This window comes from Sus scrofa, chromosome 13 (genome assembly GCF_054392235.1).
Source record: "Sus scrofa isolate SSC_HxYL_T2T_F1_AM1 chromosome 13, Sscrofa_HxYL_maternal_Yorkshire_Landrace_v2.0, whole genome shotgun sequence".
Classification (NCBI taxonomy): Eukaryota; Metazoa; Chordata; class Mammalia; order Artiodactyla; family Suidae; genus Sus; species Sus scrofa.
In genome coordinates, this window is record NC_139395.1 from 21,800,392 (window position 1) to 21,825,372 (window position 24,981).

At 42.7% G+C, this 24,981-nt stretch overlaps 1 protein-coding gene across 3 annotated transcripts in view; it reads left to right on the forward strand.

The window, feature by feature from the left end:
* Nucleotides 1-24,981, forward strand: part of KAT2B (lysine acetyltransferase 2B) — a 114,054-nt gene that overhangs the window by 57,498 nt on the left and 31,575 nt on the right. For all 3 annotated transcript variants that reach the window (XM_021071366.2, XM_084989957.1, XM_084989958.1), the window contains exons 4-8: nucleotides 1,883-1,975; nucleotides 3,308-3,489; nucleotides 11,274-11,465; nucleotides 17,570-17,676; nucleotides 22,595-22,720. In XM_021071366.2, the coding sequence (XP_020927025.2) occupies nucleotides 1,883-1,975; nucleotides 3,308-3,489; nucleotides 11,274-11,465; nucleotides 17,570-17,676; nucleotides 22,595-22,720 (700 nt within the window). The remainder of the gene's footprint in view (nucleotides 1-1,882; nucleotides 1,976-3,307; nucleotides 3,490-11,273; nucleotides 11,466-17,569; nucleotides 17,677-22,594; nucleotides 22,721-24,981) is intronic.

Genomic DNA, 24,981 nt, shown 5'->3' on the forward strand with positions numbered 1-24,981 from the left:
GAAGTTCATTTTATCCAAATGCCTGTCATTGTGGTCTTGGAGTACCACAATCTCCAGTGGGTTTCAATCCTGGCTTTTTCTATCACTCAGTGAAGATCATCTTGGGCAAGTCATGCTTCCTCAGTTTCCTTATCTGCAAAGTATAGACAGTGATGGCAACTTCCTCTGAAAGTTGTTAGGAAAATTAATGAGATAATACAGATAAAGAACTACTAAGAGTGCCTGGCAAAGGTAAGGATGCAGGAGTTCCCTGGTGGCTCACAAGTTAAGGCTCTTGCATTATCACTACTGTGGCTTGGGTCACTGCTGTGGTGCAGGTTCAACCCCTGGTCCAGGAACCTCCATGTGCTGTGGGCGTGGCCAAAAAAAGTAAGCGTGCGGATGCTCGATGCTATTATAAAATTTTTTGTATGTGCTCACTTATCCCAGCTCCATCCTTTTTAAGATAAGAAGCTGAGATTCGACATCTCCCAATTCATCCTTTATCTCCATATTGAAACCGCAGTGGGTCAAGTTCCCAAATGGTTTCACTGGGCAAAAAAAAGTAGGCATCTAGAATTATTTGTATCCAAACTTGTGGATCAATCTTAAATCCCTGGAAACACATACAATAACTTATTGCTACAGGTTTATTTTTGTGAAGCCGGGCAGAATACATTGAAAGGATCAACACCTGCTCCGTGAGGAATTTATAGGGCTCCTCTAGAAGGGATTGAGGCCCTTGTGGGACCTGGCCTGAGGAGAGGGGGGACACAGGGTGGTCTTCAACTTTAGGGGTTTGTTTCCATTAACTCCCAGGAGAAAGATTGCCATGTTTTGTTTCTTTTCTTTTCTTTTTTTTTTTTTTGGTCGTGCCCATGACATGTGGAAGTTCTCAGATCAGGGATTGAACCTAGGCCACAGCAGTGAAAGTGCTGAATCCTAACCACTAGGCCACCAGGGAACTCCCCTGTGTTTTGTTTCTATTGACCAGACAGTCAGTGGGGAGAACAGAGGGAAAGATACATCTTAAGTAAATGCAAGGTCATATATAAAATAGATAACTAACAAGGACCTACTGTATAGCACAGGGAAATCCACTCAATATTCTGAAATAACCTATATGGGAAAAGAATCTGAAAAGGAATGGATATCTGCATATATATAACTGATTCACTTTGCTGTACACCTGAAACTAACACAACCTTGTAAGTCAGCTATACTCTAGTCAGATTGTTTAAAAAATTACATGGTCGTGTATCACAACTGGCCTGTATGCAAGGGTTCCAGAAGATTCAGGCACATGTCGAAGGTGAAGAATTTAAATATCAAAGTTATTTTCAGATTGGGTCTTGATCAGTGGTTTGGCATTCCCTTTTCTCTCAGATATTTGTTCTTTGAAGGCTTTAACTTCCAGTGGCAGGGGATTAAGAGCCGTGTTTTGTTCTGTGGGCATTGAGATGCCAGAACACTTTGCCTGCATTCTGTGGGTGGACAGGAAATGAAAAAGGACCTCAGTAGTGCAGGCTGACAACTGAGAACCTCGTCGAATTCCTGCCCAGAGAGCCTGGGCCCTAGATTTTGGGAGTGACGCACAGCACCTGTGTGGGGAAGCCAGGAACAGAGGGAGGAAGGGAGGGTGAGCAGGAGAGAGGTAGCTGGTGGCCACTGCTGGCTGCTCCTGGCTGCCCAGAACATGAGAGATGTTTAGCTCCTCACAGCTCTGGTCACAGGGGTGAGAGCAAATTGGGTTACCTGGTAGTCATCCATTTTATTGATTTAAGGATTTACTTAACATGTAATTAAGATAAATAAAATATGGTGACTTGCCTTTAAAGACTTTGTGTGTGTGTGTATTTGTCTGTGTGTGATACTGACTGTTTTAAAATGATTTTTCTTACAGCTCTTGAGAAAGTCTATTTTACAAAGAGGAAAACCTGTGGTCGAGGGCTCTTTGGAGAAGAAACCCCCATTTGAAAAACCTAGTATCGAACAGGTAAAGAAAGATAAGAGAAGCCCCCCCCTGCCTTTTTTTTTTATTGCTTAAGGATGAATAAACCTTCTCATCTTCCTTCCATCCTCCTAGCTGGCTTAGAGGCATTCATTAAGTCTGTAGAAATTGTCTTGGGCCCTTTGAATCAGAAGTGAATACTTAATGTCATCAACGATCTGGCTTTTGTCTTTTAGGGTTGCTAAATGCTCAGACTTCCCTGGGTGTCTGGGGAAGAAAAAAAATTAAGTAGAACACGTAGTGTGTAAGAACACACGAAACTGGCCTTTTCTTGGTGTCGATGTTTTAAAATTAAGTCTTTGTCCCTTTGTTTGGCACTGTCTGAAAAAGTCTATTGAGGTGAGGGAATTTAGGAGTAACATGAAAATCACTGTAAGTCAAGCAAAAAGCACAAAAGGGAAATGAGATTTTTGTATCCAGAAATGGGCTTCCTACCACATTGTGATTCGTGGACAGAAGCCGAGATTTACTGGCAGAGTCTGTTGACATGTATAGACCTTTCCATTATATGTTGTCAGGATTTTGTTTTGGCACGTCTTTTTAGCCTATTTTATTTTTATTTATTTATATTTATTTTTTCACTGTTCCTCTGAGTACATCTCAGATATTTTTGATTGAATTTCTTGATGAGAATAATTACGGGAAGACCTGATGTCAGATAAAATAAATGTGTTTTATCAGTTTCTAGTAGAAGAAATTTTGTCTTCAAGCTCTGCGAAATAAGAATTCATTGTTCCTTTATGTGAAATTAAATTAGAGTGTTCTGAAGAAAGATCAATCCACAGATTCTTTTGAAAGCTCGTGATTTTGAATAAGGATTTTTTTTTGCGGTAAGCTTGCTGAAACTCAAAGAGTGATAGTTAAGAGTAAATTCTAGTGGTTTAGTTTAATGGAAAGTCTACTGCCAGCCTTTTGATTAAAATGTTGTTAATGCAAAAACATTATATTTATCTAAGAATCTCATTATAGGTGAGCTGTTGTATTGATAGTATAGCGAGAATTATTCTGCAGCAGAGCCGTATTTTATTGTTTAAGGCGTTTTGACCTTTCCAGTCTGCGATTTTGATTTTTCTCTCTAATGCTTCGCAACTGCAGCAGGCATAGAATTGCAACTCACATCTCTGTCTTGTCACTTTTCATAGACTGTGATCTGAAGCATGATTCCCTCTGGGCATGCCTGTGTTATAATAGGGAAAAGGAAGAGATTTTTGTGAATAGAGAAATGTCTCTTCCTTATGGTGTTGACTGTGTGGGTGTTCAGAACTAGGAACATCAATTGCAGAACTCCATGAATAAATTGCCTTTTCTCCTTTCAAGGGTGTGAATAACTTTGTACAGTACAAATTTAGTCACCTGCCACCCAAAGAAAGGCAAACAATAGTTGAGTTGGCAAAAATGTTCCTAAATCGCATCAACTATTGGCACCTGGAGGCACCCTCTCAACGAAGATTGCGATCTCCCAATGATGACATTTCTGGATACAAAGAGAACTATACAAGGTAAGCAGATGACCAGTTTTCTCCCCCTTGGTCCGTAAAGCACGCTGCAGATGTAGCAGTGCTGCTTGCCTCGGCAAGCAGAGGGTAGCCCCATTATCGCAGGACTCTATCAGTTCAGAGAGAATATCTCTCTAGTTTGACTCCCCAGACTCCTGTTCTTCGTTAATAGCACGATGCTCTGGGGGGTGGGGGTGGGGGGAGGCATCCAGCCATCTGGACCTGAACTACTTAATACAGTAGTTGCCTGCCACATGTGGCCACTTTGATCATGCGTGGCTGTCATGAATTGAGATTTCTAAGATTGTACAAAGAAGAGAATGTAAAGTATTTCACTAATTTACATGTTGAAATGATGAGGCTTTGGATATGTTGAATTAATAAAATAAAGTTGATTTCACCTGTTTACTTTTTTAATGTCACTTCTGGAAAATTTAAAATTTCATACGTGGCTTGCACTGTATTTCTGTTGAACATTGCTGATCTAGGTAACTATGACTCTGAAATTATTCTATAGAGACCTCACTCATTTAAATAAAAACAATAACCATGAATATGATAGTTATAATTTTTTTTTTTAACGGCTGCACCTGCAGTATGTGGACGTTCCCGGGCTAGGGGTCAAATCAGAACTTCAGCTGCAGACCTACTCCACAGTCGTGGCAACACTGGATTCGAGCTGCATCCTCAGCTTGCAACAACATGGGATCTTTAACCCATTAAGTGAAGCCAGGGATTGAACGTGCATCCTCATTACACTGAGCCACAATGGGAACTCCTAAACTTTTTTTTTTTTTTTTTTTAAAGAAGGGTCACCATAGTCCCAGTACCATGGTGGAACTTATATCATTTTATATATTGTCTTACAGTCTTTGTCCTTTAAATAGATGTTTTACAGTAGTCAGAATGAAAGAAAAAGTAGAATTTGCATCCTTTTTGTCCTCCATTTGAACATTTTACCGGTTATATGAGAGTCTGCTGAGTTGAGTTACTGTGATTTACCTAATCATTTCCCTCTTTGTGGACATTCGACTCTGCAACTATTTTTGGATTACACATTCTATTTCCTAAAGTGGGAATTTATTTTTATTACCTATGAATTGCAGAATAATAGAATTGTGTTTAAGAGTCATAAACGTAGGCCATACAAAATAGAATGACCTGCATTTATTTTTAAGTAAGAGAATGACTTGGATTGTCCATTCTAGTCACCATTTTTTTTTATAACTTTTCCTTTTATATTTTATAGGCACATTAAACTTGTGTCTGTGGTTTTCTTTTTTCTTTCTCCTGATTTAAAATAGGCAGTGTTTTTTTGACAGCCTATAAAGACTGCTTATACCCAGGTTATTTTCTGTAACAGCAGATGACATGTAGGAATGGGTGCACTTTAAGATCAGCTCTCTCCTCTGTTAACTGACCTGATTTCATGAGTAAAACCCCCTTTCTCCTCTCCTCCCTCCTTTTACAGTATATACAATTTGAACTGTAAAGTATTTTCTCTTAATAAATTGACTTTTACAGGAATTACAGATTTCTTTTTTTAAATTAAATCTTCATTTTTACACCTTCATTTCAGAGTTTTGCATTAATAGGAGTCTCTATATTATTGTTACTCTTGTTTATAATAAATTAATAGCACTGTCAAAAATATATTTTAACTCGATCTGTGAGTGATTGACAGAGCTCAGTATTTGTCAAAGTTAACCCCATGAAAGTATTTGCCATTCTTCAAAGAGGAGAATTGTTTCATCAAGGGGAATTCGAAGTTCCTGTTGTGGTGCAGTGGGTTAAGAATCCCACTGGTGCAGCAGCTCTGGTCACTGTGGAGACAATGTGTTCGATCCCCTGCCCAGTAGGTTAAAGGATCCAGTGTTGCTGCAGCTGTGGTGTAGGGAACTTCCCTATGCCATGGGTACGGCTATTAAAAAAAAAAAAAAAAAAAAAGAATTAAATGTGAAGCAGCATGGGAGTTAATGCTGTATTTTGGAAACAGAATAAAAACACTAGGTAGCATTTGGGAATTAGCAAGAAATGGGTGGCACTTATAGATACTTAAGGAGTCAGAAAAATAGAAGTCGAGTTCTGGAATGAGTGATGGGTTTGAACTATGGCTCCATTGCTCCCCAGTTCTGTGTGCCTTAGACCAGTCACTTCACCTCCTTGACCTTCTGTTTCTTTCTCTGCTCAGTCCCATGGGTGTTATGTGTTCCTGGAGCTGGTCTGTGCGTGGTGTCTGGCACACCGCATGGGTGCTGGGAAGATGCTAGTCATGCTTTTCCTCCCACACATGTACTCCAAAATTCAGTCACTGCCAACGTGCGCCTCTTAAACTAGAGCATGTACACGGAATGAGAGTGTCATAAGATAACAGGGCAGAGAAGACAGCAGCGTCTTGCTCACCCCGCCTCCCCAGCCTGTGGAAGAGTGGGGTCCTATGTGGTGAAGGGAAGCCGCAGAGAGGCTGAAATGAGTCTGTCCTGCCGAACGCTGCAAGCTGCTGATTTCTAGGCGGGACGGAGACTAGGAGCCTCAGTGGATGAAAAAAAGGAAATGAAGTTTCACACATCACTCCCCCACTTCCCCCAGCATCATGCCCTGTTGATGAAGAAAGGGAAGCAGAGAGAAACAAGCTGGGAACATTCTGAGAAGCAAGACTTGTTTCCGAGTCAAGCTTCGCTGTCATGACCACTTGGGAATTGAAAAAAACCACAGGCCGCAGCACCACGGGGCCTTGCTGATACCATCTTTTCAAAAATGGGTCCTGTTACAGCTGCAGGCACCACGGGGCCTTATCTTGATGTGTAAGCGAACCTCAGGACCTGGATGGCTGGTTCAGTATGTAATTTCTGGCTGTCATAGCCATCGGAACAGAGGGGCTGAGACTTGTGGAGCTCACAACAGCCTGATGATGGGGAGAGACAGAATTCTCCATGGAAAAGACTGGACTTAGAAAATAATTAGGTTTCTGATAAAGCTGATCCCTAGGATTTATCCAAAAAAATTTTTTTTTTTTTTTTGCTTTTTAGGGCTGCACCTGCGGCATATGGAAGTTCATAGGTCGAATAGGAGCTACAGCTGCCAGCCTACACCACAACCAGAGCAACGCGGGATCCGAGCCTCGTCTTCAACCTACCCCACAGCTCATGGCAACACCAAATCCCCGACCCACTGAGCAAGGCCAGGGATTGAACCCGAATCCTCATGGGTACTAGTTGGATTGGTTTCCATGCGCCACAAGGAGAATTTTTTTATCCCCTGATAAAAAATTAAATGCAGACCGAGCAGTAGAACTCCTTAAGTTGCTTTTGTTCTCTGTCCTGAATTAAGGAAAAATATACCTTTTTTTTTTTTTTTTTTTTTTTTTTTTTTTGCCATGCCTGCAGCATGCAGAAGTTCCCAGGCCAGGAATTGAACCCATGCCATAACAATGACAGAGGCATAGCAGTGACCATGTCAGATCCTTAACCCATTAAGCCACCAGGGAACTCCTATTCATGTTGTAAAGAAAGTGAGGTGGAGAATTCCCATGTGGCTCAGCAGGTTAAGGATCTGACATTGTCACTGCTGTGGTTTGGGCCATTGCCACGGCATGGGTTAAATCCTTGGCCCAGGAACTTCTGCAAGCTCGAGGGCATGGCCAAACATAAAAAATAAAAGGAAAGAAAGGTGGTTGCAAATTGTCAGGATGCTGTAAAAAGTCTGAGAGTTGTTTGAACAATTAGTTAACTGCATACATATCCCATCTGTTATGCATAAAAAATGAATGAGCTGTCCTGTCACTTCTTTTTAGAAGACCTGAAAACAGTTGTTTAGGTAAAATTTTTTCCTCTAGGTTAGTCTTTGCAGGAATGGGAGAGCAACAGCAAGGCACACATTTTTTCTTGTTTCCTTGTTTCTGTCTCACCACACGCCGTGACCATGTCATTTACCACAGCAACACCCAAGACTCTGTCGCCTGTCTTTTCATCCTGTGCCCTTATAGATTTATAAAATAAGATCAGGCTTGGAAATAAAAACAAAACTAAACAAAAACATAAACTGAGGTGTATAATATAAAATGATTCTCAGAGGAAATAACTGGAAACCTATTATTTGAAAATTTTTACTCAGTAATAGCAATCTACGCTGTCTTCCTTTACCTGAGGGAGAGTGAATGACCAATTAAGCACTTTTGGGAGTTCCTGTTGTGGCTCAGTGGAAATGAACCTGACTAGTATCCATGAGGATGTGGGTTCAATCCCTGGCCCCACTTAGTGGGTTAAAGATCCAGCATTGTGTGAGCTGTGGTGTAGGTCGCAGACGTGGCTTGAATCTGGCGTTGCTGTGGCTGTAGCATAGCCTGGCAGCTGCAGCTCCAGTTCGATCTGGGAATGTACTAATGCCATAGGTGTGGGCCTTAGCAAAAAAAACAAAAAAACAAAAACAAAAACAAAAAAACACTTTTTGGATAACATTTTATGATTTTATGATAATGTTTATAATCTTTCATTGCTATAGCAGAAATAGCATCCATCTTAAGTGGAGTCTCTGATGTCTGTGACCCTTATGGATGGGACACCTTTTTAGATTCAGACTCAGAGCTGCCAGATGGAATATTATCTACAAATGTGAGCCATGTATGTAAGTTAACATTTTAAAGAGGAAATAAACACAAGGCATTAATTTTAATAATTTTTTGAACCAATTATAAAAATATTACCACTTTACCATGGAATCAATATGAACAAATTATTAATGATGTCTTTTACTTTTTTGTACTGTCTTCCAAATACAGTGTTTTTCCTAAAGTTTATTTTATTGAAGCATAGTTGATTTACAAAGTGGTGTTAATTTCTGCTGTACAGCAGAGTAGTTCAGTTATACGTATATGCATTTTTTTTCATATTCTTTTCCATAATGGTTTATCTCAGGATATCGAGTATAGTTCCCTGTTCTCTATGGTAGGATCTTGTTGTTTATCCATTCTGTATATACTAGTTTGCATCTACTAACCCTAAACTCCCAATCCATTCCTACCCACCCCTTCTTCCCCTTGACAACCACAAGTCTGTTTTCTGTGTCTGTGAGTCTGTTTCTGTTTTTTAGATAAGTTCAGTGTGTGCTTTGTACTTATAGCACCTCTCAATTCACTCACTAAATTTTAAGTAGTTAAAGCTAAGTGGAGTTCTACCAAAACAGTAAAGTTGTGTTTAATGGAAAAATATTTCACATTGTTGCCATTAGTAAAATTTTAAGTGGATAAAAGTTAAATAACATCACAAATTAAGCTCTTGGGTTGTATTAGCTGCCTTTCAAATGCTCAGTGGTTTCATGTGGCTGGTGGCTACTCTATCAGCGCAGCTGGACGGCCTTCTCATCATCATAGAGACCTTTATTAGACAGTACTGGTCTCAAATCTTCCATGGCAGAAGATTAGACATTTTTTTTTTTGTCTTTTTTGACATTTCTTGGGCCGCTCCGGCGGCATATGGAGGTTCCCAGGCTAGGGGCTGAATCGGAGCTGTAGCCCTGTCCTAAACCACAGCCACGTCTGCACGGGAACCACAGCAACATGGGATCCAAGCCACGTCTGCAATCTACACCACAGCTCATGGCAACGCTGGATCCTTAACCCACTGAGCAAGGCCAGGGATCGAACCCGTAACCTCATGGTTCCTAGTCAGATTCATTAACCACTGAGCCACGATGGGAACTCCAAAGAGCTTTATTTTATTTTATTTTTTGACATACTTTTAATATTAAGATGTACAAACAGTCTTCTGAAAGCCTAAGTCTCATGAAATTGAACTAATGATTATGGCTTGTGATTACATTTGTAGTTTCATAATTAGTTCCTTGGGAGTTGGTTTTCCTTCAACTCCAAATATTTTAACTCAATTAAGTGGCTGCAGACTCACATCCAGCAAAGATAGGCTTTGAAGATGATGAATTTCATAATTCATAAGGATGTGCCTTATGAATTACAAAATAAATGCACTGCCCAGCTTTTTCTGCTAGCAAGGTCACTGTTTCAAGCTTGACAAGATACAGTACAGCACTTATGGTGCTCATTTGGGCATTGTAACATAAAGTGACATTTGGGTGTAAATTATTAGGATGGAGAAGTTGAGAGGAAAATAGAAATAGTAAGCAGTACTTTTTTTTTTTTTTTTGTCTTTTTGCCTTTTTCTAGGGCTGCTCCCACAGCATATGGAGGTTCCCAGGCTAGGGGTCGAATTGGAGCTGCAGCTGCTGACCTACACCACAGCTCACGGCAACTCCGGATCCTTAACCCACTGAGCGAGGCCAGGGATCGAACTTGCAACCTCATGGTTCCTAGTCCGATTCGTTAACCACTGAGCCACGACAGGAACACTGTAATGTTAATTTTGAATCTAGGTAGAAAGCTAGTGAAGACTTTCTTCCCCAAAGATGAAACACCCACCCCTGCCCCCCCCCCCCCCAAGGGGACCATGAGGTAATACAGAATAAAATAAAAAAATAAGTCTTGTCTCACTCTTTGCCGAGGGGTTGACACTTCATTGGGGTGTCTTCTAGCAGTTTGGGCAGATTGGAACATGGCCCCCACCTTCAAGGCGCACCTGGAGGAGGGGTTTTATTTGGGGAAAGCAGTCCTGTCCTGGAAGGGGATGAGCTGGATCTGCTACCAAAGAACAGGAGCTGGGCAGTGAAGCTCAGACTCTTCCCTGGTCTGTGCTGCCCCCTGGGCCCCCGTGTGCGCCCATATTGTTGGGTCCTGGAAATTTCCTCTCTGGGTGTCGCAGGAGAAGGCGGGTCAGTTGTGAATGGACCTTCATTTTCTAGCTTCCCTTGGCCGAATGAGCTTTCCAAATCATATGCCCTACATAGCCCGTGTGCCCCAGAACTGTGGTCAGATCTCAGGAAAGCTGGTTTCCCCCGGGCCCCAGGCACTCCTCCAGCCCTGTGCAGTGCTGAAACCCAATTTTGACTTTGAGTCTGAGTCATTGAAAATGTACCTAAGCGACAGATGGTGGAAGCTTATTACTTCCTGCGTTTTGACTGAGTTTTGAACAGCCTTGAAGATCGTTATCTTCCCACCAAAGCTTCGGGGCTATGTGAGTGCTGCGTAGGCTTTTCAAATTTTTTAATTTCTTTTCATTTTTTAAAGTTTAATTGAAGTATAATTGACTTACGAGGTTATGATCATTTCTGCTGTACAACAAAGTGATTCAGTCATACGCGTACACACATCCATTCTCTTTCAGATTCTTTTCCCACGTAGATTATCGTGGAGTGCGTAGGCATTTTAAAGAAGCCTTACAATCTTACCCAGAGAGTTAGATGGTGGAGTTCTGATGCTTCCACAAAAGGGACTTCCTTGATTTCCCTTTTAGTTTCTTTTTTTTTTTGAAGTGATTTTTATTTTTTTCCATTCTAGTTGGTTTACAGTGTTCTGTCAATTTTCTACTGTACAGCAAAGTGACCCAGTCGCACATACATAGATGCATTCTTTTTCTCACATTATCTTCCATCATGCTCCATCATAAGTGACTAGATATAGTTCCCAGTGTCCCTTTTTGTTTCTCCTCTTCTTTAAAGGATGCTGCAGAATGGAATGATTCTAAGAGAAGTGAGCCCATGTGATTGGGTCCGAATGAGCTAGCCTTATTCCCAGGTGTTACCAGCTGGTGGTGACACTTCCACTTGTCCCTGCAGACTTGGTCTCTCCTGCTGAGGCTGATAGACTAGAGGAGCCATCATTGGGTGTTGCACATGGCCTGGGGTTTGAGGCATATTGACAGCATGGTCTCCTCTGGTTGCAGGTGGCTGTGTTACTGCAACGTGCCGCAGTTCTGTGACAGTCTGCCTCGATACGAGACCGCCCAGGTGTTCGGGAGAACCCTGCTCCGCTCCGTCTTCACCGTTATGAGGCGACAGCTCCTGGAACAGGCGAGGCAGGAGAAAGACAAACTGCCACTTGAGAAACGGACTCTAATTCTCACCCATTTCCCCAAGTAAGGGAGTGCTCCTGCAGGTTTTTGTTGGATGCCAGGGCCTGAGATTGATGGATACATACCCAAGCCTGCATCAGTGACAAGAGCGGGGCACAGGATAGGAAAAACACTCGGGGAGGGGGAGGAACCCCTCCTTCTCCGCTCCCTCTGGGAGTCTCCTTGGGTACTTTCCAGCCCATCTGAGATTTGCTTGACTCTGTGTTGACTGCTCCCTCACTGCCTCTCCACCCCAACCTCATCCCACATGAGTCTTATAGGTGGGTCAGTACTTTGATTTTGTGTATTCATCTGCCTGGACATTATAGAGGAGGGTGGGGAAGGCTGTGCAGAAGCAATTTCCATCAACCCAGAAGTGGTGCAAGAGAACTCAGGTGGCTGTTTCTTCCATCCCAGTCTCCAGCCCTTTCTGGGATGGGTGGACCACTCCTGTCTCAGCTAGAGTGACCCCAAGAGTGGGGCCGGCTGGGAATAGAGAAACCTCCTTCACAATGACCTCTGTGCCCCTATATATAGTTTCTTGTAGCATACACATGCTTTCATGCACCTTGCTTCTTGCACCTGCCAGATCTCCCGCATAGAAATACTCATTTAAATATTTTTCAGATGTAGGACATGTGTCAAAGGGGTAGGAAGTTGCAGCGCTGCACTCTTGGCCTTGGAAATGTATTTTCAATGCCAAGAACCCCAAATTTAAGCTGAGAGGCTGAGGGTGCAGGTGAAAACTTGTCACGGAGCAGTGGCAGCAAGACAGGAAGGAGGCAGTTCCTTCTGCCTGGAGCAGATGAACCGTCTCCTTCACGTGGGCTGGGGAGGTGGAGGCTCTCATGTGAAAAGGCTTTCCAGGTCTGATAGAGTTCTGCCACGGAGGACTGAGACCTAGAGAATGGAGTTTAGCAGAAGATCTGTTGTCTTTGAGCAAAGATCAGTGAAATCCTGTTTTATGTGGGAAACTAGATTTTTTTTAATTGTTACTATTTCTGGTTAACCCATTTTGTTTCCCAGGAAGGATGATGGTTTTAGTTTTTTAAAATAAGTTAGGCCCAAAACAACAACAACAAGTTTTTTTCTTGTTGTTGGCCACCTGCATGGCATGTGGAAGTTCCCAGGCCAGGGATTGAACCAAAGCCACAGCAGTAACCTCAGCCATGGCAGTAACAATGTCAGATCCCTAATTGTTAAGTCACCAGAGAACTCCTGAAAGTGACTTTCTGGTAGAAATGGACTGAATAGTTTTTTGTTTTTTTGTTTTTGTTTTTCAGTTGAACGAGAATCCTAAATATTAGGTAGAGGGTAATCCTGATGAGCTTTAGCTGAACATCCAACATTTTCACACAAATCCTAGCATTCTGGGGGTTCCCGTTGTGGCTCAGTGGGTGATGAACCCGACTAGTATTCATGAAGATGTGGGTTCGATCCCTGGCCTTGCTCAGTGGGTTAAGGATCTGGTCTTGCCGTGAGCTGCGGCATAGGGCACAGATGTGGCTTGGTCCCACATTGCTGTGGCTGTATCATAGTCCAGCAGCTGCAGCTCTGATTCATCCACTAGCCTGGGAACTTCCTTATGCTGCAGGTGTGGCCCTGAAGAAAAAAAAAATCCTAGCGTCCTGATTTTCAGTATTTCTGAAGGCAACCCGCACACGAGTCTGAGGTGGGACATGAAGATACTGATATCCTCCTGGGAGGAAGTTTCAGGAAACTTAAATTGCAGTTTGGGTGTGGCCTCTAAGTGGGTGATGAACTCTGGGCAGGTTCATGTATTTCGGTGACTGCCTTTTAACTGGTCTAAGCTCCTTTCCTTAGACATTAAAGCAGTTTTCTCTTTTCTCTATGGCATTTGCCACATAAGCAGCATTTTAGGTGTTCAGATTATAGTTGTCATCCTGTCTTTGAGCCAAGGGACAAAGAGGACCCCTCTCCCCAACCCGTCACCCCACACCTTTTATAATGCTTAAAGATAAATTTTAATTATCTTGCATGGTAACAATTTTTTTACCCATAGCGAATTCATTTTGCTTCTTGCAGATATTTGCTAATTACAGTGTTTTGTTCCTTCAGCCCATGGTTCTGGCATGCTTATGCTGTTCAGCTGAAAAATCAATGTTGCTTTGTTTTCTTCTCTATTACTAATGGTAGGGTAAAACTACCACCCACGTCTCCTTCTAAATCCCTTTTCATTGACTATGACAACATCTGAGGCTCTTAGGGATTTATACCTGCAGGTTTGGCAGCGGAATCTCATATATTGAAGCCAGAGGTGCCATTTGGCTCTTGGGCACTGTCTCAAAGTGAGGCTGCAGCCAGCTTCTCACCCCTGTGAGGTTGCCGTGATTCCCAGACGCTTCTTCAGGGCTTATATCCTCATCTTCCTGCTCTTCATATCCTCCCTTTCTTCTGCTTGGCTTTAACCCGTGCCTTTCCTCCCATCTACCTGTTTACACTGTTGTTTTTAAAAACGTTAGTATCTACTTTTCATTCTAAAAGTGATAAAATGGGAGTTCTTGCTGTGGTGCAGTGAGGTAAGAATCCGACTGCAGCGACTTGGATCATTGTGGAGGTGCAGGTTCAATCCCTGGCCTGGCGCAGTGGGTTAAGGATCCCATGTGCAGCAGCTGTGGCATAGGCTGCATCTGGGGCTTGGGTTCAATCCCTGGCCTGGGAACTTCCATAGGTGTGGCCATAAAAAAAATTAAAAAAAAAAAAAGTGATACATGGACATGTTGGTGAAAATTTAGTTAAGGGGGAACAAAGAAGCAAAAGACCATGATAATAGCCCCTATGACTGCGGCGGGGGCACACACTTTTTTTTTTTTTTTTTTTTTTTTTTTTGTCTTTTTAGGGCTGCACCCTCGGCATATGGAGGTTCCCAGGCTAGGGGTTGAATCGGACTGTAGCTGCCAGCCTATACCACAGCCACAGCAACGCAGGATCCAAGCCACGACTGCGACTGCAGTCTACACCAGAGCTCATGGCAATGCCAGATCCTTAACCCACTGAGCAAGGCCAGGGATTGAACCCTTATTCTCATGGATACTAGTCGGGTTCTTTAACCTCTGAGCCACAACGGGAACTCCTGGTGATATACTTTTTATGCTTTGAGATATTTCTTTTTTTCCGTGTATTGTCTTTTATTCAACATACAATTGGTGTCCTCCGTGTAGAAAATAAGCACTTCCTCATGGCATTATGTGACATTATTCGATTGAGATAACTATATGTATATGCATGTATTATATAGCACACACATAATTATTTTCCTAAATCATGCGTGGCATCTTCAGTGAGTCCTGGTAGGGCTTTGTGAAATGGTCCAGTCGTGTAATTACTGATAAGGAAGGAGCCTGGGAAGGGAGAGAACCTTTACTTCCTTGATGAAGGGCAGTTGGGGAACTCTTGGGGCTGTGTGATGTGAGGGCAGCATCTATGAAGGAAAAGGGGGGATGCATCAAGAACCTTCCCTCTCATCAGTAAGGTCAGAATGTGATCTTAGAAAGGATTTTCCCTCCTGTTGCTGTCAGTCTTCCTGCATTAGGTAAAACCCATACTAAAGTTTTTAAAGCTTCGGTTAAGGTTGGCTTGCTTGGCAAGAAGTGACCCACGCCATCTCCATAAACCATAAATTACACGACTGAGTGCAGGTAGGTGTTCATGCACATGGTACTTTTTTTTTGTCTGAAAGGGCTGCAGCTGCGGCATATGGAGGTTCCCAGGCTAGGGATCGAATTGGAGCTGTAGCTGCTGGCCTAGGCCATGCCCAGTGAACAAGGCTAGGGTTGGAACCTGAATCCTCATGGATGCTAGTCATATTTGTTTCTGCTGAGCCACGATGGGAACTCTGGTACAATGTTCTTAAATCTTCTGAGTATGAGCAGCAAGTCAGAAGACCTTCTGGATCTTTCCCCATCTGTCTTCATTTCCAAAAAGTCAATGCCTGCCTCCCCTGAGACCTTCTAAAATCTGACAGGATTTGATTAATGAGAAGACTAGTGGTACTTTTAGTACTAATGATGATGATGATGTAGGCCCTTGATCTCGGTACTAGATATGTTATACAATTCAAGTTTTAAGGTAACTTGACACCTTTATAAAGGTAACATAACACATGGACTGTGTATCCTAACTTTAGAAATAGGGGCAGTTCCCCTAAAGCTCATACATTTATAATTATAAAGACTTTAGTCTATGTATATTCAGGTCAGATTTTGTCACCAAATGGGTTATGGAATTTTTTTTTTAATGGCTATACCTGTGGCATATGGAGGTTCCTAGGCTAGGGGTTGAATTGGAGCTGTAGCTGCTGGCCTACGCTACAGCTATAGCAGTGCCAGATCCAAGCCGTGTCTGTGACCTCCACCACACCTCATGGCAATGCCAGATCCTTGAACCCACTAAGTGAGGCCAGGGATCAAACCTGCATCCTCATGGATACTCGTTGGATTCTTAACCCCTTGAGCCACAACAGGAATTCCACATGGAAAATATTTTTTGAGGGCTTTTGGATTTCAGAATTTCAGAGAAGGGATAGTGGATGTATTTTAACTAACCTCTGTTACATCATTGCAACATGAACTTCTTGAGGGCAAGGCAAGTTTGTGTCCACTCTGTCTCCCAGTGTCTGACACAGTGCCTGGCACGTGGTGGGTGTTCGGTCAGTTTTTGTTGATTGAATGAATGAGCACTTCCTAGCAGTTGGCACCATTTGAAGCACAACGACAGTGTATTCCTTACCATCACCTCATGCAGAAATTACTGCTCATCGTTCCATTTTATAAAAGAGGAACTGAGGAAGAGGACGGTTGAGAATTTATTCCAAGGTCACACAAATTATGTGGTGAGCTTGGCAAGTGGATTTTAGAGCCTAAGCTCTTGGCCATCATTCTGCACCCTCCATGAGAACCCATACATCTCAGACAGGCTTGCAGGAAGACCTTCCAGTACCAGAGTGTAGATTTGTGTTGGTATTTTCATTATAGTCTTCCATTAGGGGGTCTATAAGAATGGTCCCAGGTACTCATCAAAATTCAAGCTGCCCAGGCCATTTTCACAGACTTTTGATTCAGTAAGCCTAGGTGGAGCGTGGGTCTCTGAACTTCTATTCTAACAAAATATCCAGGTGATTTCTGTGGGCCCCCAAAACTTGAGGTCTATTTGGTTTATAACATGACAGGAAATGTCACATAGTAATTAATCACATGTTTGGATTTTGGCCTGCAGCTTATCGGCTGTGGGACGTTGTACCAGTTATTGAGCCTATCTGTGCTAACAGTATTTTCATCTGTTAAATGGGTACAATAATGGATCCTATCTCATGGGGGGTTAGCAAGTTCAAGTGAGTTAAAATACATCAATGACTTAGAACAGTGGCTGTCATACAGTAAGAGCTATGGATGTGTGTGATAAATAAAAATAAAAAGTGTAACTCATTGGGTTGACATGAGGATTCAGTAAGGTTTTAGAATAGTGCAAGCACCTGGCAAGCACTCCGTAAATAACAGTGACAGTGACAACTCTGTGGAGGTCTGGGATCTTGTTCTAAGACTCACTGAGTGGGACTCAGAGGCATGTGTTTCCCCTGATATAATGCTCTGTGTGGTTTGTGTTTCGCCTATCCATGCAGAGCCCAAAGAGAATAAATTTGTAGAAATGCATTAATGTTATTTGAAGATAATAGGGCTCCTCAGCTAAATCATCACTTGAGTCATAAGTGACTAGTGTATTTCTGAATTGAAGATGAGCTACTGCTGTTCAGGTGGCTATTGCCCTGGGTGGCTGGGACTTTTGTCCCTCTAATAGTACATTAGTTTTTGGTTTGTTTGCTTGTTTTTGCATTTTAGGGCCATACACATGGCATATGAATTTCCCAGGCTAGGGGTCCAATTGGAGCTGCAGCTGCCAGCCTACACCACAGCCACAGCAACACAGGATCAGAGCCGCATCTGCAACCTACACCACTGTAGCTCACGGCAAGGCCAGATCCTTAACCCACTGATTGAGGCCAGGGATTGAACTCGCATCCTCATGGATAATAGGTTCATTTCCATTGCGCCACAGCGGGAACTCCGGTACATTAATTTTGATCTCACTGTTGCTTTTACTCTTGTGTTTAGGTTTCTGTCCATGTTAGAAGAAGAAGTTTATAGTCAAAACTCTCCCATTTGGGATCAGGATTTTCTCTCAGCTTCTTCCAGAACCAGCCAGTTAGGAATCCAAACAGGTAAAAAAACCTTTTGTGTGTGTGTGTGTGTGTGTGTATACACCAGAAAATAATCAGCAAGTGTTTGTTTTAGTTCACTCTGTATTTCTTTGTGTTTTTCATCAAGAAGTTGAAGACTAGTGCCAGAAAAAAAGTAAACACTTTGACAAATCTTGCATCTACATAGAGATGTTAGCAAGGAGAAACCAAACAGTTAAACAGGTGCCAATCAAACAGATAAAAGAACAGCTGCTGCTCCTACTATGGGGTTTGTTTATTAGCCCACACCTCACAGCTGTATGGAGGGTTAAACACCAGGCAGGTGACTCGGGGCTCCAGTCAAATGCTGGCTCTTTTTTTTTTTTTTTTTTTTTTTTTGTCTGCTTCTGCAGCATGTGGAAGTTTCTGAGCCAGGGATTGAACCTGTACCACAGTAGTAACAACTTTGGATCCTTAACCAGTTGAGCCATGAGGGAACTCCAAATGCTGACTCTTTACGTAGATACTTATAGTCTCCATCAATGGCTAGATATGCTCAGGAATCCAGTCTCAGTCTGGTTTCTGAATGTGTGCTGTCTGTTTTGGGCAGCACATTGCTCTCATTGATGAGGTTAGGATGATGAGTTTTAGGACATGAAGTCCTTCCCAGTGGGGCGGGGCACCAGCTAGGGTTGTCTTGGGTCAGCCAGTGGCCTCTGCTGGCATTTTGGGAGGAAGGAAGCCATGTAACTCCTGGAGTCACATGGATCCTAAAGAGAGGGTCTGAATTCCCGCCTAGGATGCTAGGAAGACTGGGAGAAGTTTAGCAAGAGATGCCAAAATAGGAAGTTCCCTCGTGGCACAGTGGGTTAAGGATCCAGTGTTGTTGCAGCTGTGGCACAGGTCGCAACTGCCAGGCAGGTTCAGTCCCTGGCCTGAGAACTTCCACATCCCACAGGTGTAGGGGGCGAAAAAAAGTCCAAAGCAGTCATTTCTGTGTGACCCTGGGGAAAGACAGAAAGCAGACGTTTCATGTTGAGTTTTTAGTAGGTCTAGTTTAATGTGTAATATGGAGCTAGCAAGTATCACCTCCAGCAAGGGTAATTTTATTCTTGCCATGCTCCCACTCCCTAATTTTTTTTTAACATACAGGAAAATTCACTCTTCTTAGTATGTGATTCCAAGAATTTTGGCAAGTACACATAAATGTGTAACTACCACTGCCATTGAAACATAGAACAATTGCATCACCCCAGAAAGTTCCCTTGTACCCAGTTCCCTTGTACCCCTTTATAGTCTTTTCAGTGCTGTAACCCCCAGCCCTGGCAAATACTGTTTGTTTCTTTTTTTTCTATAATGGCTGCAACCACGGCATATAGAAGTTCCCAGGCCAGGGACTGAATCTTAGCTGCTCTGTGACCTGTGCCACAGCTATGGCAACACTGGATCCTTAACCCACTGCGCTGGGTTGGAATGCAACCTGTGCCTCTGAAGTGGACCTGAGTCTCTGCAGTCAGGTTCTTAACCACTGCACCGAAATGGGAACTCCTGATTTTTTTTGTTTTCCCTTGAGTCTTGTCTTTTCTAGAATACCATATGAATGCAATCATCTATCTAGCACATAGCTTTCTGAGTCCGGCTTCTTTCAGTCAGCCTACTGCATTCAAGAAGGTGATTAACTTTTTTTTTTCATCTAGAGACTAAGTTTGGATATAAGTGTAATTAAATCCTACCTGCAGAGTACTTAGGGAATGAGGTATTTTAGCTTGGATCAAACTGTCTTTGTTTGCATTCTTGTTACCCCAAAACATATCAAAACATCTCCTGTGTTCTTTTTCACCTTAGGTCATAGAATGTAATTTCACATTTCTCTGGTTCAAAACCTGTCGTGGGAGTTCCCGTCGTGGCTCAGGGGTTAACGAATGCAACTAGTATCCATGAGGATGCGGGTTCAATCCCCTTCACTCAGTGGATTAAGGATCCAGCATTGCAGTGAACTATGGTGTAGGTTGCAGACGTGGCTCGGATCCTGAATTGCTATGGCTAGGGGAGGCTGGCAGCTGTAGCTCCGATTTGACCCCTAGCCTGGGAACCTCCATGTGCCACAGATGCGGCCCTTAAAAAAAAAAGCCAGACCTTTAACCACCGCTCTGCACAGCTTCAGGGTCCTTTGTACATGTGCAGGCAAACACTTATGGAAGGGATGAGTGATGGACACAGACAGGGGACACCAGAGCTGTTTAGTAGCATCAGTAGTTCTTTTCTGGAGGGCCTTGCACAGAGGATTTCTCTCTGGTTGACCCTCATCTGTTAAGAATGCCTTCCATCTGTCCCATTTTGGGCGGGTTACCTGTCATCACACAGGATGGAGAAGGCGGGTTGTCTCTGACCCCCTGGGAACTTCGGGTTCATTTCTCTGGCTCAGGTTGTCACCCCTTGAAGCTGGATCCCACTCATCAGTATTACCCACTGCCATCGGAAGCAGGCTGTCTTCTCCTGTAATTGCAGTGTGTTCTTTGGGGGGAAAGAAAAGTGTAATCATCTACTTAATTGGCATGTCTGCACGTCTACACAGCTGTGATAAATGGCGTTCGTCATGATGGCTCTGACGTTTTACGAGATACTCAGGTGTCTTCTGAATCACCAGAGCTTCCCCTCTGTGCAGAACTGCTTCAGTGCACTTGGAAATTCGGAAGACCCATTTGCTGGAAGGAAAACCACATAGCCTGGTTGCTTTAGTGTATTCTGATTCCTCATATACCAGTTGCTGTTCAGTTAGGAGAGCTGTGGGTCTGTGCCTCTCTGTGGTTTGGTTTACTTTTTCCACCACTTTCTTGGCTGTGGGAAATGTCCCTTGCGGACTGAACTGTGGCTGTGTTGACACCAGGGTGAAGGTACTTTCTGAGCACCTATCAGCACTGCCAGACCAGGTCTTTGACAAGTGTCACTAGAGTGTCTGTGTCCCTCATCTGTTTGGCCTCATCGGCTATAGATCAGCACACTAGCAATCAACATCCTACTGCCTACAAGGGTCTTTTATACAAAAGACAAAATAAAAAGTTTCTCTCAAAATTATAGAAACGTTCCAAGTCTAGGACAAAGCAGTTCTGTGTACTGTATATCTTTTGCCCAGATTCACCAGTTGTTAATATTTTGCTGTACTTGCTTCATCATTTCTCCTCTGTCTCCCTCATAAATATATGTGCATTTTTTTTCTACTATACTATTTGAAAGTTAGAAACATCATACCCCTTTACTGACTTTAGTGACTATCTCCTAAGCACAAGGATGTTCACTTATTTAACCACAATATCCCTATCGAAGTAAGGAATTTTAACCTTGACGCAATATTATTATCTAATCTATACACTGTTTTCCATTTTGCCTCTTATCTCAGTCACATGGTTTATAGCAATTTTGGTGTCACATTGGGAGACACATAATGTTGGCCTCCCCCATTAATGCTGTTATCAAGTTTGATTGCTGGCTTATGGTGGGGTTTATGAGGTTTCTCCACTGCAGTGTTACCACTTCTCCTTTTGCAATTAAAAAAAATTTTTTTTAATCTTTTTTTTTTTTTTTTTTTGCCTTTTTCTAGGGCTGCTCCTATAGCATATGGAGATTCCCAGGCTAGGGGTCTAAATGGAGCTGTAGCCACCGGCCTACGCCAGAGCCACAGCAACGAGAGATCCGAGCCATGTCTGTAGCCTACACCACAGGTCACGGCAATGCCAGATCCTTAACCTACTGAGCAAGGCCAGGAATCAAACCCGCACCTCATGGTTCCTAGTCGGATTCCTTAACCACTGCGCCATGACAGGAACTGCTTTTTAATCTTTTTAGGGCCACACCCACACCCAGGCTATGGGTCAAATTGAAGCTGTAGCTGTGGGCCTACACCACAGCCACAGGAACACAGGATCCAAGCTGTATCTGCGACCTACACCAGAGCTCATGGCAACACCGGATCCTTAACCCACTGAGTGAGGCCAGGGATCGAACCTGCGTCCTCATGGATACTAGCCAGATTTGTTTCTGCTGAGCCATGACAGAAACTCCATCCTTTTGTAATTTAAAAAAAAGTACTTTTGTGGGGAGATATTTTGAAACTCTCCTGTCTCTTATCAAAATTTTATTCACAAGGTTTAGCCTGTATAGATGATTCTTCTCCAAATCAATTATTATTTTTTGGCTGCTCCCCCACCCCAGGCCCCCAAGCTGCTGTCATTCCTCCCTTATTTGTTGGCATGTTCCTGTAAGAAGAGTTTAACCTTCTCCCCACTTATTTATATATTCACTTACTATTTTATTAATAGGGTCTCAGATATCTTTATTCTATCCATTTGATTAGAATCTACGCCTGTCCTTTTTTTTTTTTTTTTTTTTTTTTTTTTTAAGGGCTGCACCTGTGGCATATGGTGGTTCCTATGCTAGGGGTCAAATCAGAGCTACAGCTGCCGGCCTACACCACAGCCACAGCAACCCCAGATCTGAGCCACGTCTGTGACCTACACCACAGCTCCTGGCAACATTGGATCCTTAACCCATTGAGCAAGGCCAGGGATCGAACCCACAACCTCATGGGTTCCTAGTTGGATTTATTTCTGCTGTGCCACGACGGGAACTCCTATGCCTATCTTTACATCATGGGCACGTTGATACCACAGATTTTATTTTATTTTTATTAAAGTATAGTTGATTTACAATGTCATGCCAATTTCTGTTGTACAGCACTGTATGTATGTATACATTCCCGTTCTTATATTGTTATCTTTCATCATGGTCTATCCCAAGAGATTGACTATAGCTCCCTGTGCTGTACTATAGGACCTCATAGCTTTTATTTTAAAGATGACTTCCTTGCAGTGTTGGGCATGAATGAAATGGTCTCACATGTACTTAGTTCTTCACTGTCTAAGAAGAAGTCATTTAATACCTTCTTTTATTTTTCTTGGGGCAGTTATCAGTCCACCTCCTGTGGCTGGGACAATTTCATACAATCCGCACTCATCTTCCCATGAACAGCAGAATGGAGGGAGCACCAGTCCTTCCTGCAAAGGTACTTCCGGGCTTGAGGCAAACCCAGGTAAGCTCTTAGGGGGCATGATAGAATGCCGTGATTTGCCCCGGAAGCTCTGTTATCTGAGGAGTGCCAAAGGTAGACTGAGGCCAACTACAGATTGTACATATTCAGGATCCTTTTTGTGTGTGTGTCTTTTTAGGGCTGCACCCAAGGCCTATGGAAGTTCTCAGGCTAGGGGTCAAGTCGGAGCTGTAGCTGCTGGCCTATGCCACAGCCACAACAATTCAGCATTTGAACTGCATCTGTGACTTACACCACAGCTTGAGGCAACACTGGATCCTTAACCCACTGAATGAGGCCAGAGACCGAACCTGCATCCTCATGGGTGCTAGTCAGATTCATTTCTGCTGAGTCATGATGGGAACTCTGACACATCCAGGATTTTAATGGCTGGAACTCACTTTGAACTGTATTGGTTAGTTATTGCTGTGTAACAAACCAACTCAAAATGCAGCATCTTAAAGCAAAATCATAACCATTTATTACCACAGCTCACTCATTCTGTATGTCGCCTGGGAGGTGGCTGATCCCAGCTAGTCTCCTTCAGGCTGGGCTTACTCATGAGTTCACCTGTTGACTGTAGCCTCTGTTCTGGGCTTGGCTAGAACCATTAGGCTGGAGCATCTCTGTTTCACATCCTCCTTCTAGGATCATTTGGTTTCTCTTCCTTTTCTTGGGACGGAATATGTCCTTCTGACAATGGTAGATGCACCAGAAAGCAAGAAGCAGTCCAGTTTTCTTGAAGCCTAAGCTTGGAACTGATATACCATCATGCCTGCTTTGTTTTGTTATCTGAAGCTAATCATGTGCTCAAACTCAGAGTCAAGGGGTGGAGACATGTACTCTACTCCTTTTGGAGGAAGAACTGTAGAGTCATGTGGCAGTGCATGGATACCAGGAGGGAAAGAATTTGTCCATGAATGTAATCTGCCATGTGGGCAAAAACATCGCTTAACCCTAAAGGCATGTCACAGTGATAGAATGTTTTGAAGGTTGAATTTCTGTCCATAGGCTTGGCGTCAGACAAATCTTGGTCATGACCAAAGTTTGACATTAAAGAAGTGGCATACAGGGGGAAGAGAAGAGGATTTAATATGAAGTACTGAGCATTTAGCTCTGGTGCCACCATCGTCTCTCCCACTTCCAAGGGAGGCGTCATGTATCAGTGTGGAATCTCATTGCTAGTGAGACTGGATGCAGCCTCAGATGCTTTCCTGTTGCAACACTGTTAGCAGTCTGTCTAGTTTGGGGCATATTAGGTATAAACCTCAGCTATAAGCTCACAACATTATTCTTGGGGAAATCACGAATTTGAAGACTTGTTGGTCAAATGATTGAAAATATTCTCACCTGCCTCCAATAACAACTAGAAAGTCATAAAAATAAGAACTCAACAAAAAGCTATTTAGTACATAACACATAATATCTTGGGAAGCATCTTGCATGCACAAGATACTTGACATTGCTCTATTCCTTTTGAACTGATATTAATGAGAATCTATATGGAACATGCTTAGTGAGAGTCACACCTGAGAAAGAAATTAGATTTGAACATCTGAACCTTTTTTTTAGTATGTCTCCTAAGATTTATTGTTAAGGTTTATTTTCTGCATAAACATAACATCATCTCTTAAAAAATTAACAGTAACTTGATGAAATTATCTAGCACTCAATCTGTATTAAATGTTGTTCTGAGAATGTTTTTTCTTTTTTTCATTTTTGAAAAGTTTTATTGAAGTATAGTCGATCTACTATGTTGTGATAATTTCTGCTGTACAACAAAGCGATTCAGTTATACATACACACACATGCATTCTCTTTCAAATTCTTTTTGCCATAGATTATCATGGAATATTGAGTAGAGTTCTCTATGTTATACAGCAGGTCCCCATTGGCCAGTCATTCCGTATACCTCAGTGTGTATATGCCAGTCCCAAACCCCCAGTCCATTTCTCCCTCCCCCCACCTGTCCCCTTTGGTAACCGTAAGTTTGTTTTTAGCATCTGTGAGTCTGTTGCTCAGACTCAGTGTTAACTGCAAAAATATATTATGACAGAAGAAAAAAAAAAAAGGAAAAACCAAACATGATAGTAGAAAGGACAGAAAGCTACCATGTAACCAAAGGAGGAAAGTGGGAGAAAGTTCTTGCCTTTGCCTGGCCTTTCCCAGCACTTGACATTGAGAATGTACCTACATCATAGGCCAGTGGCCCTGCTCATTTTATGAGGCATCATTTTAAGACAGAAAAGAATTATGAGAGATAT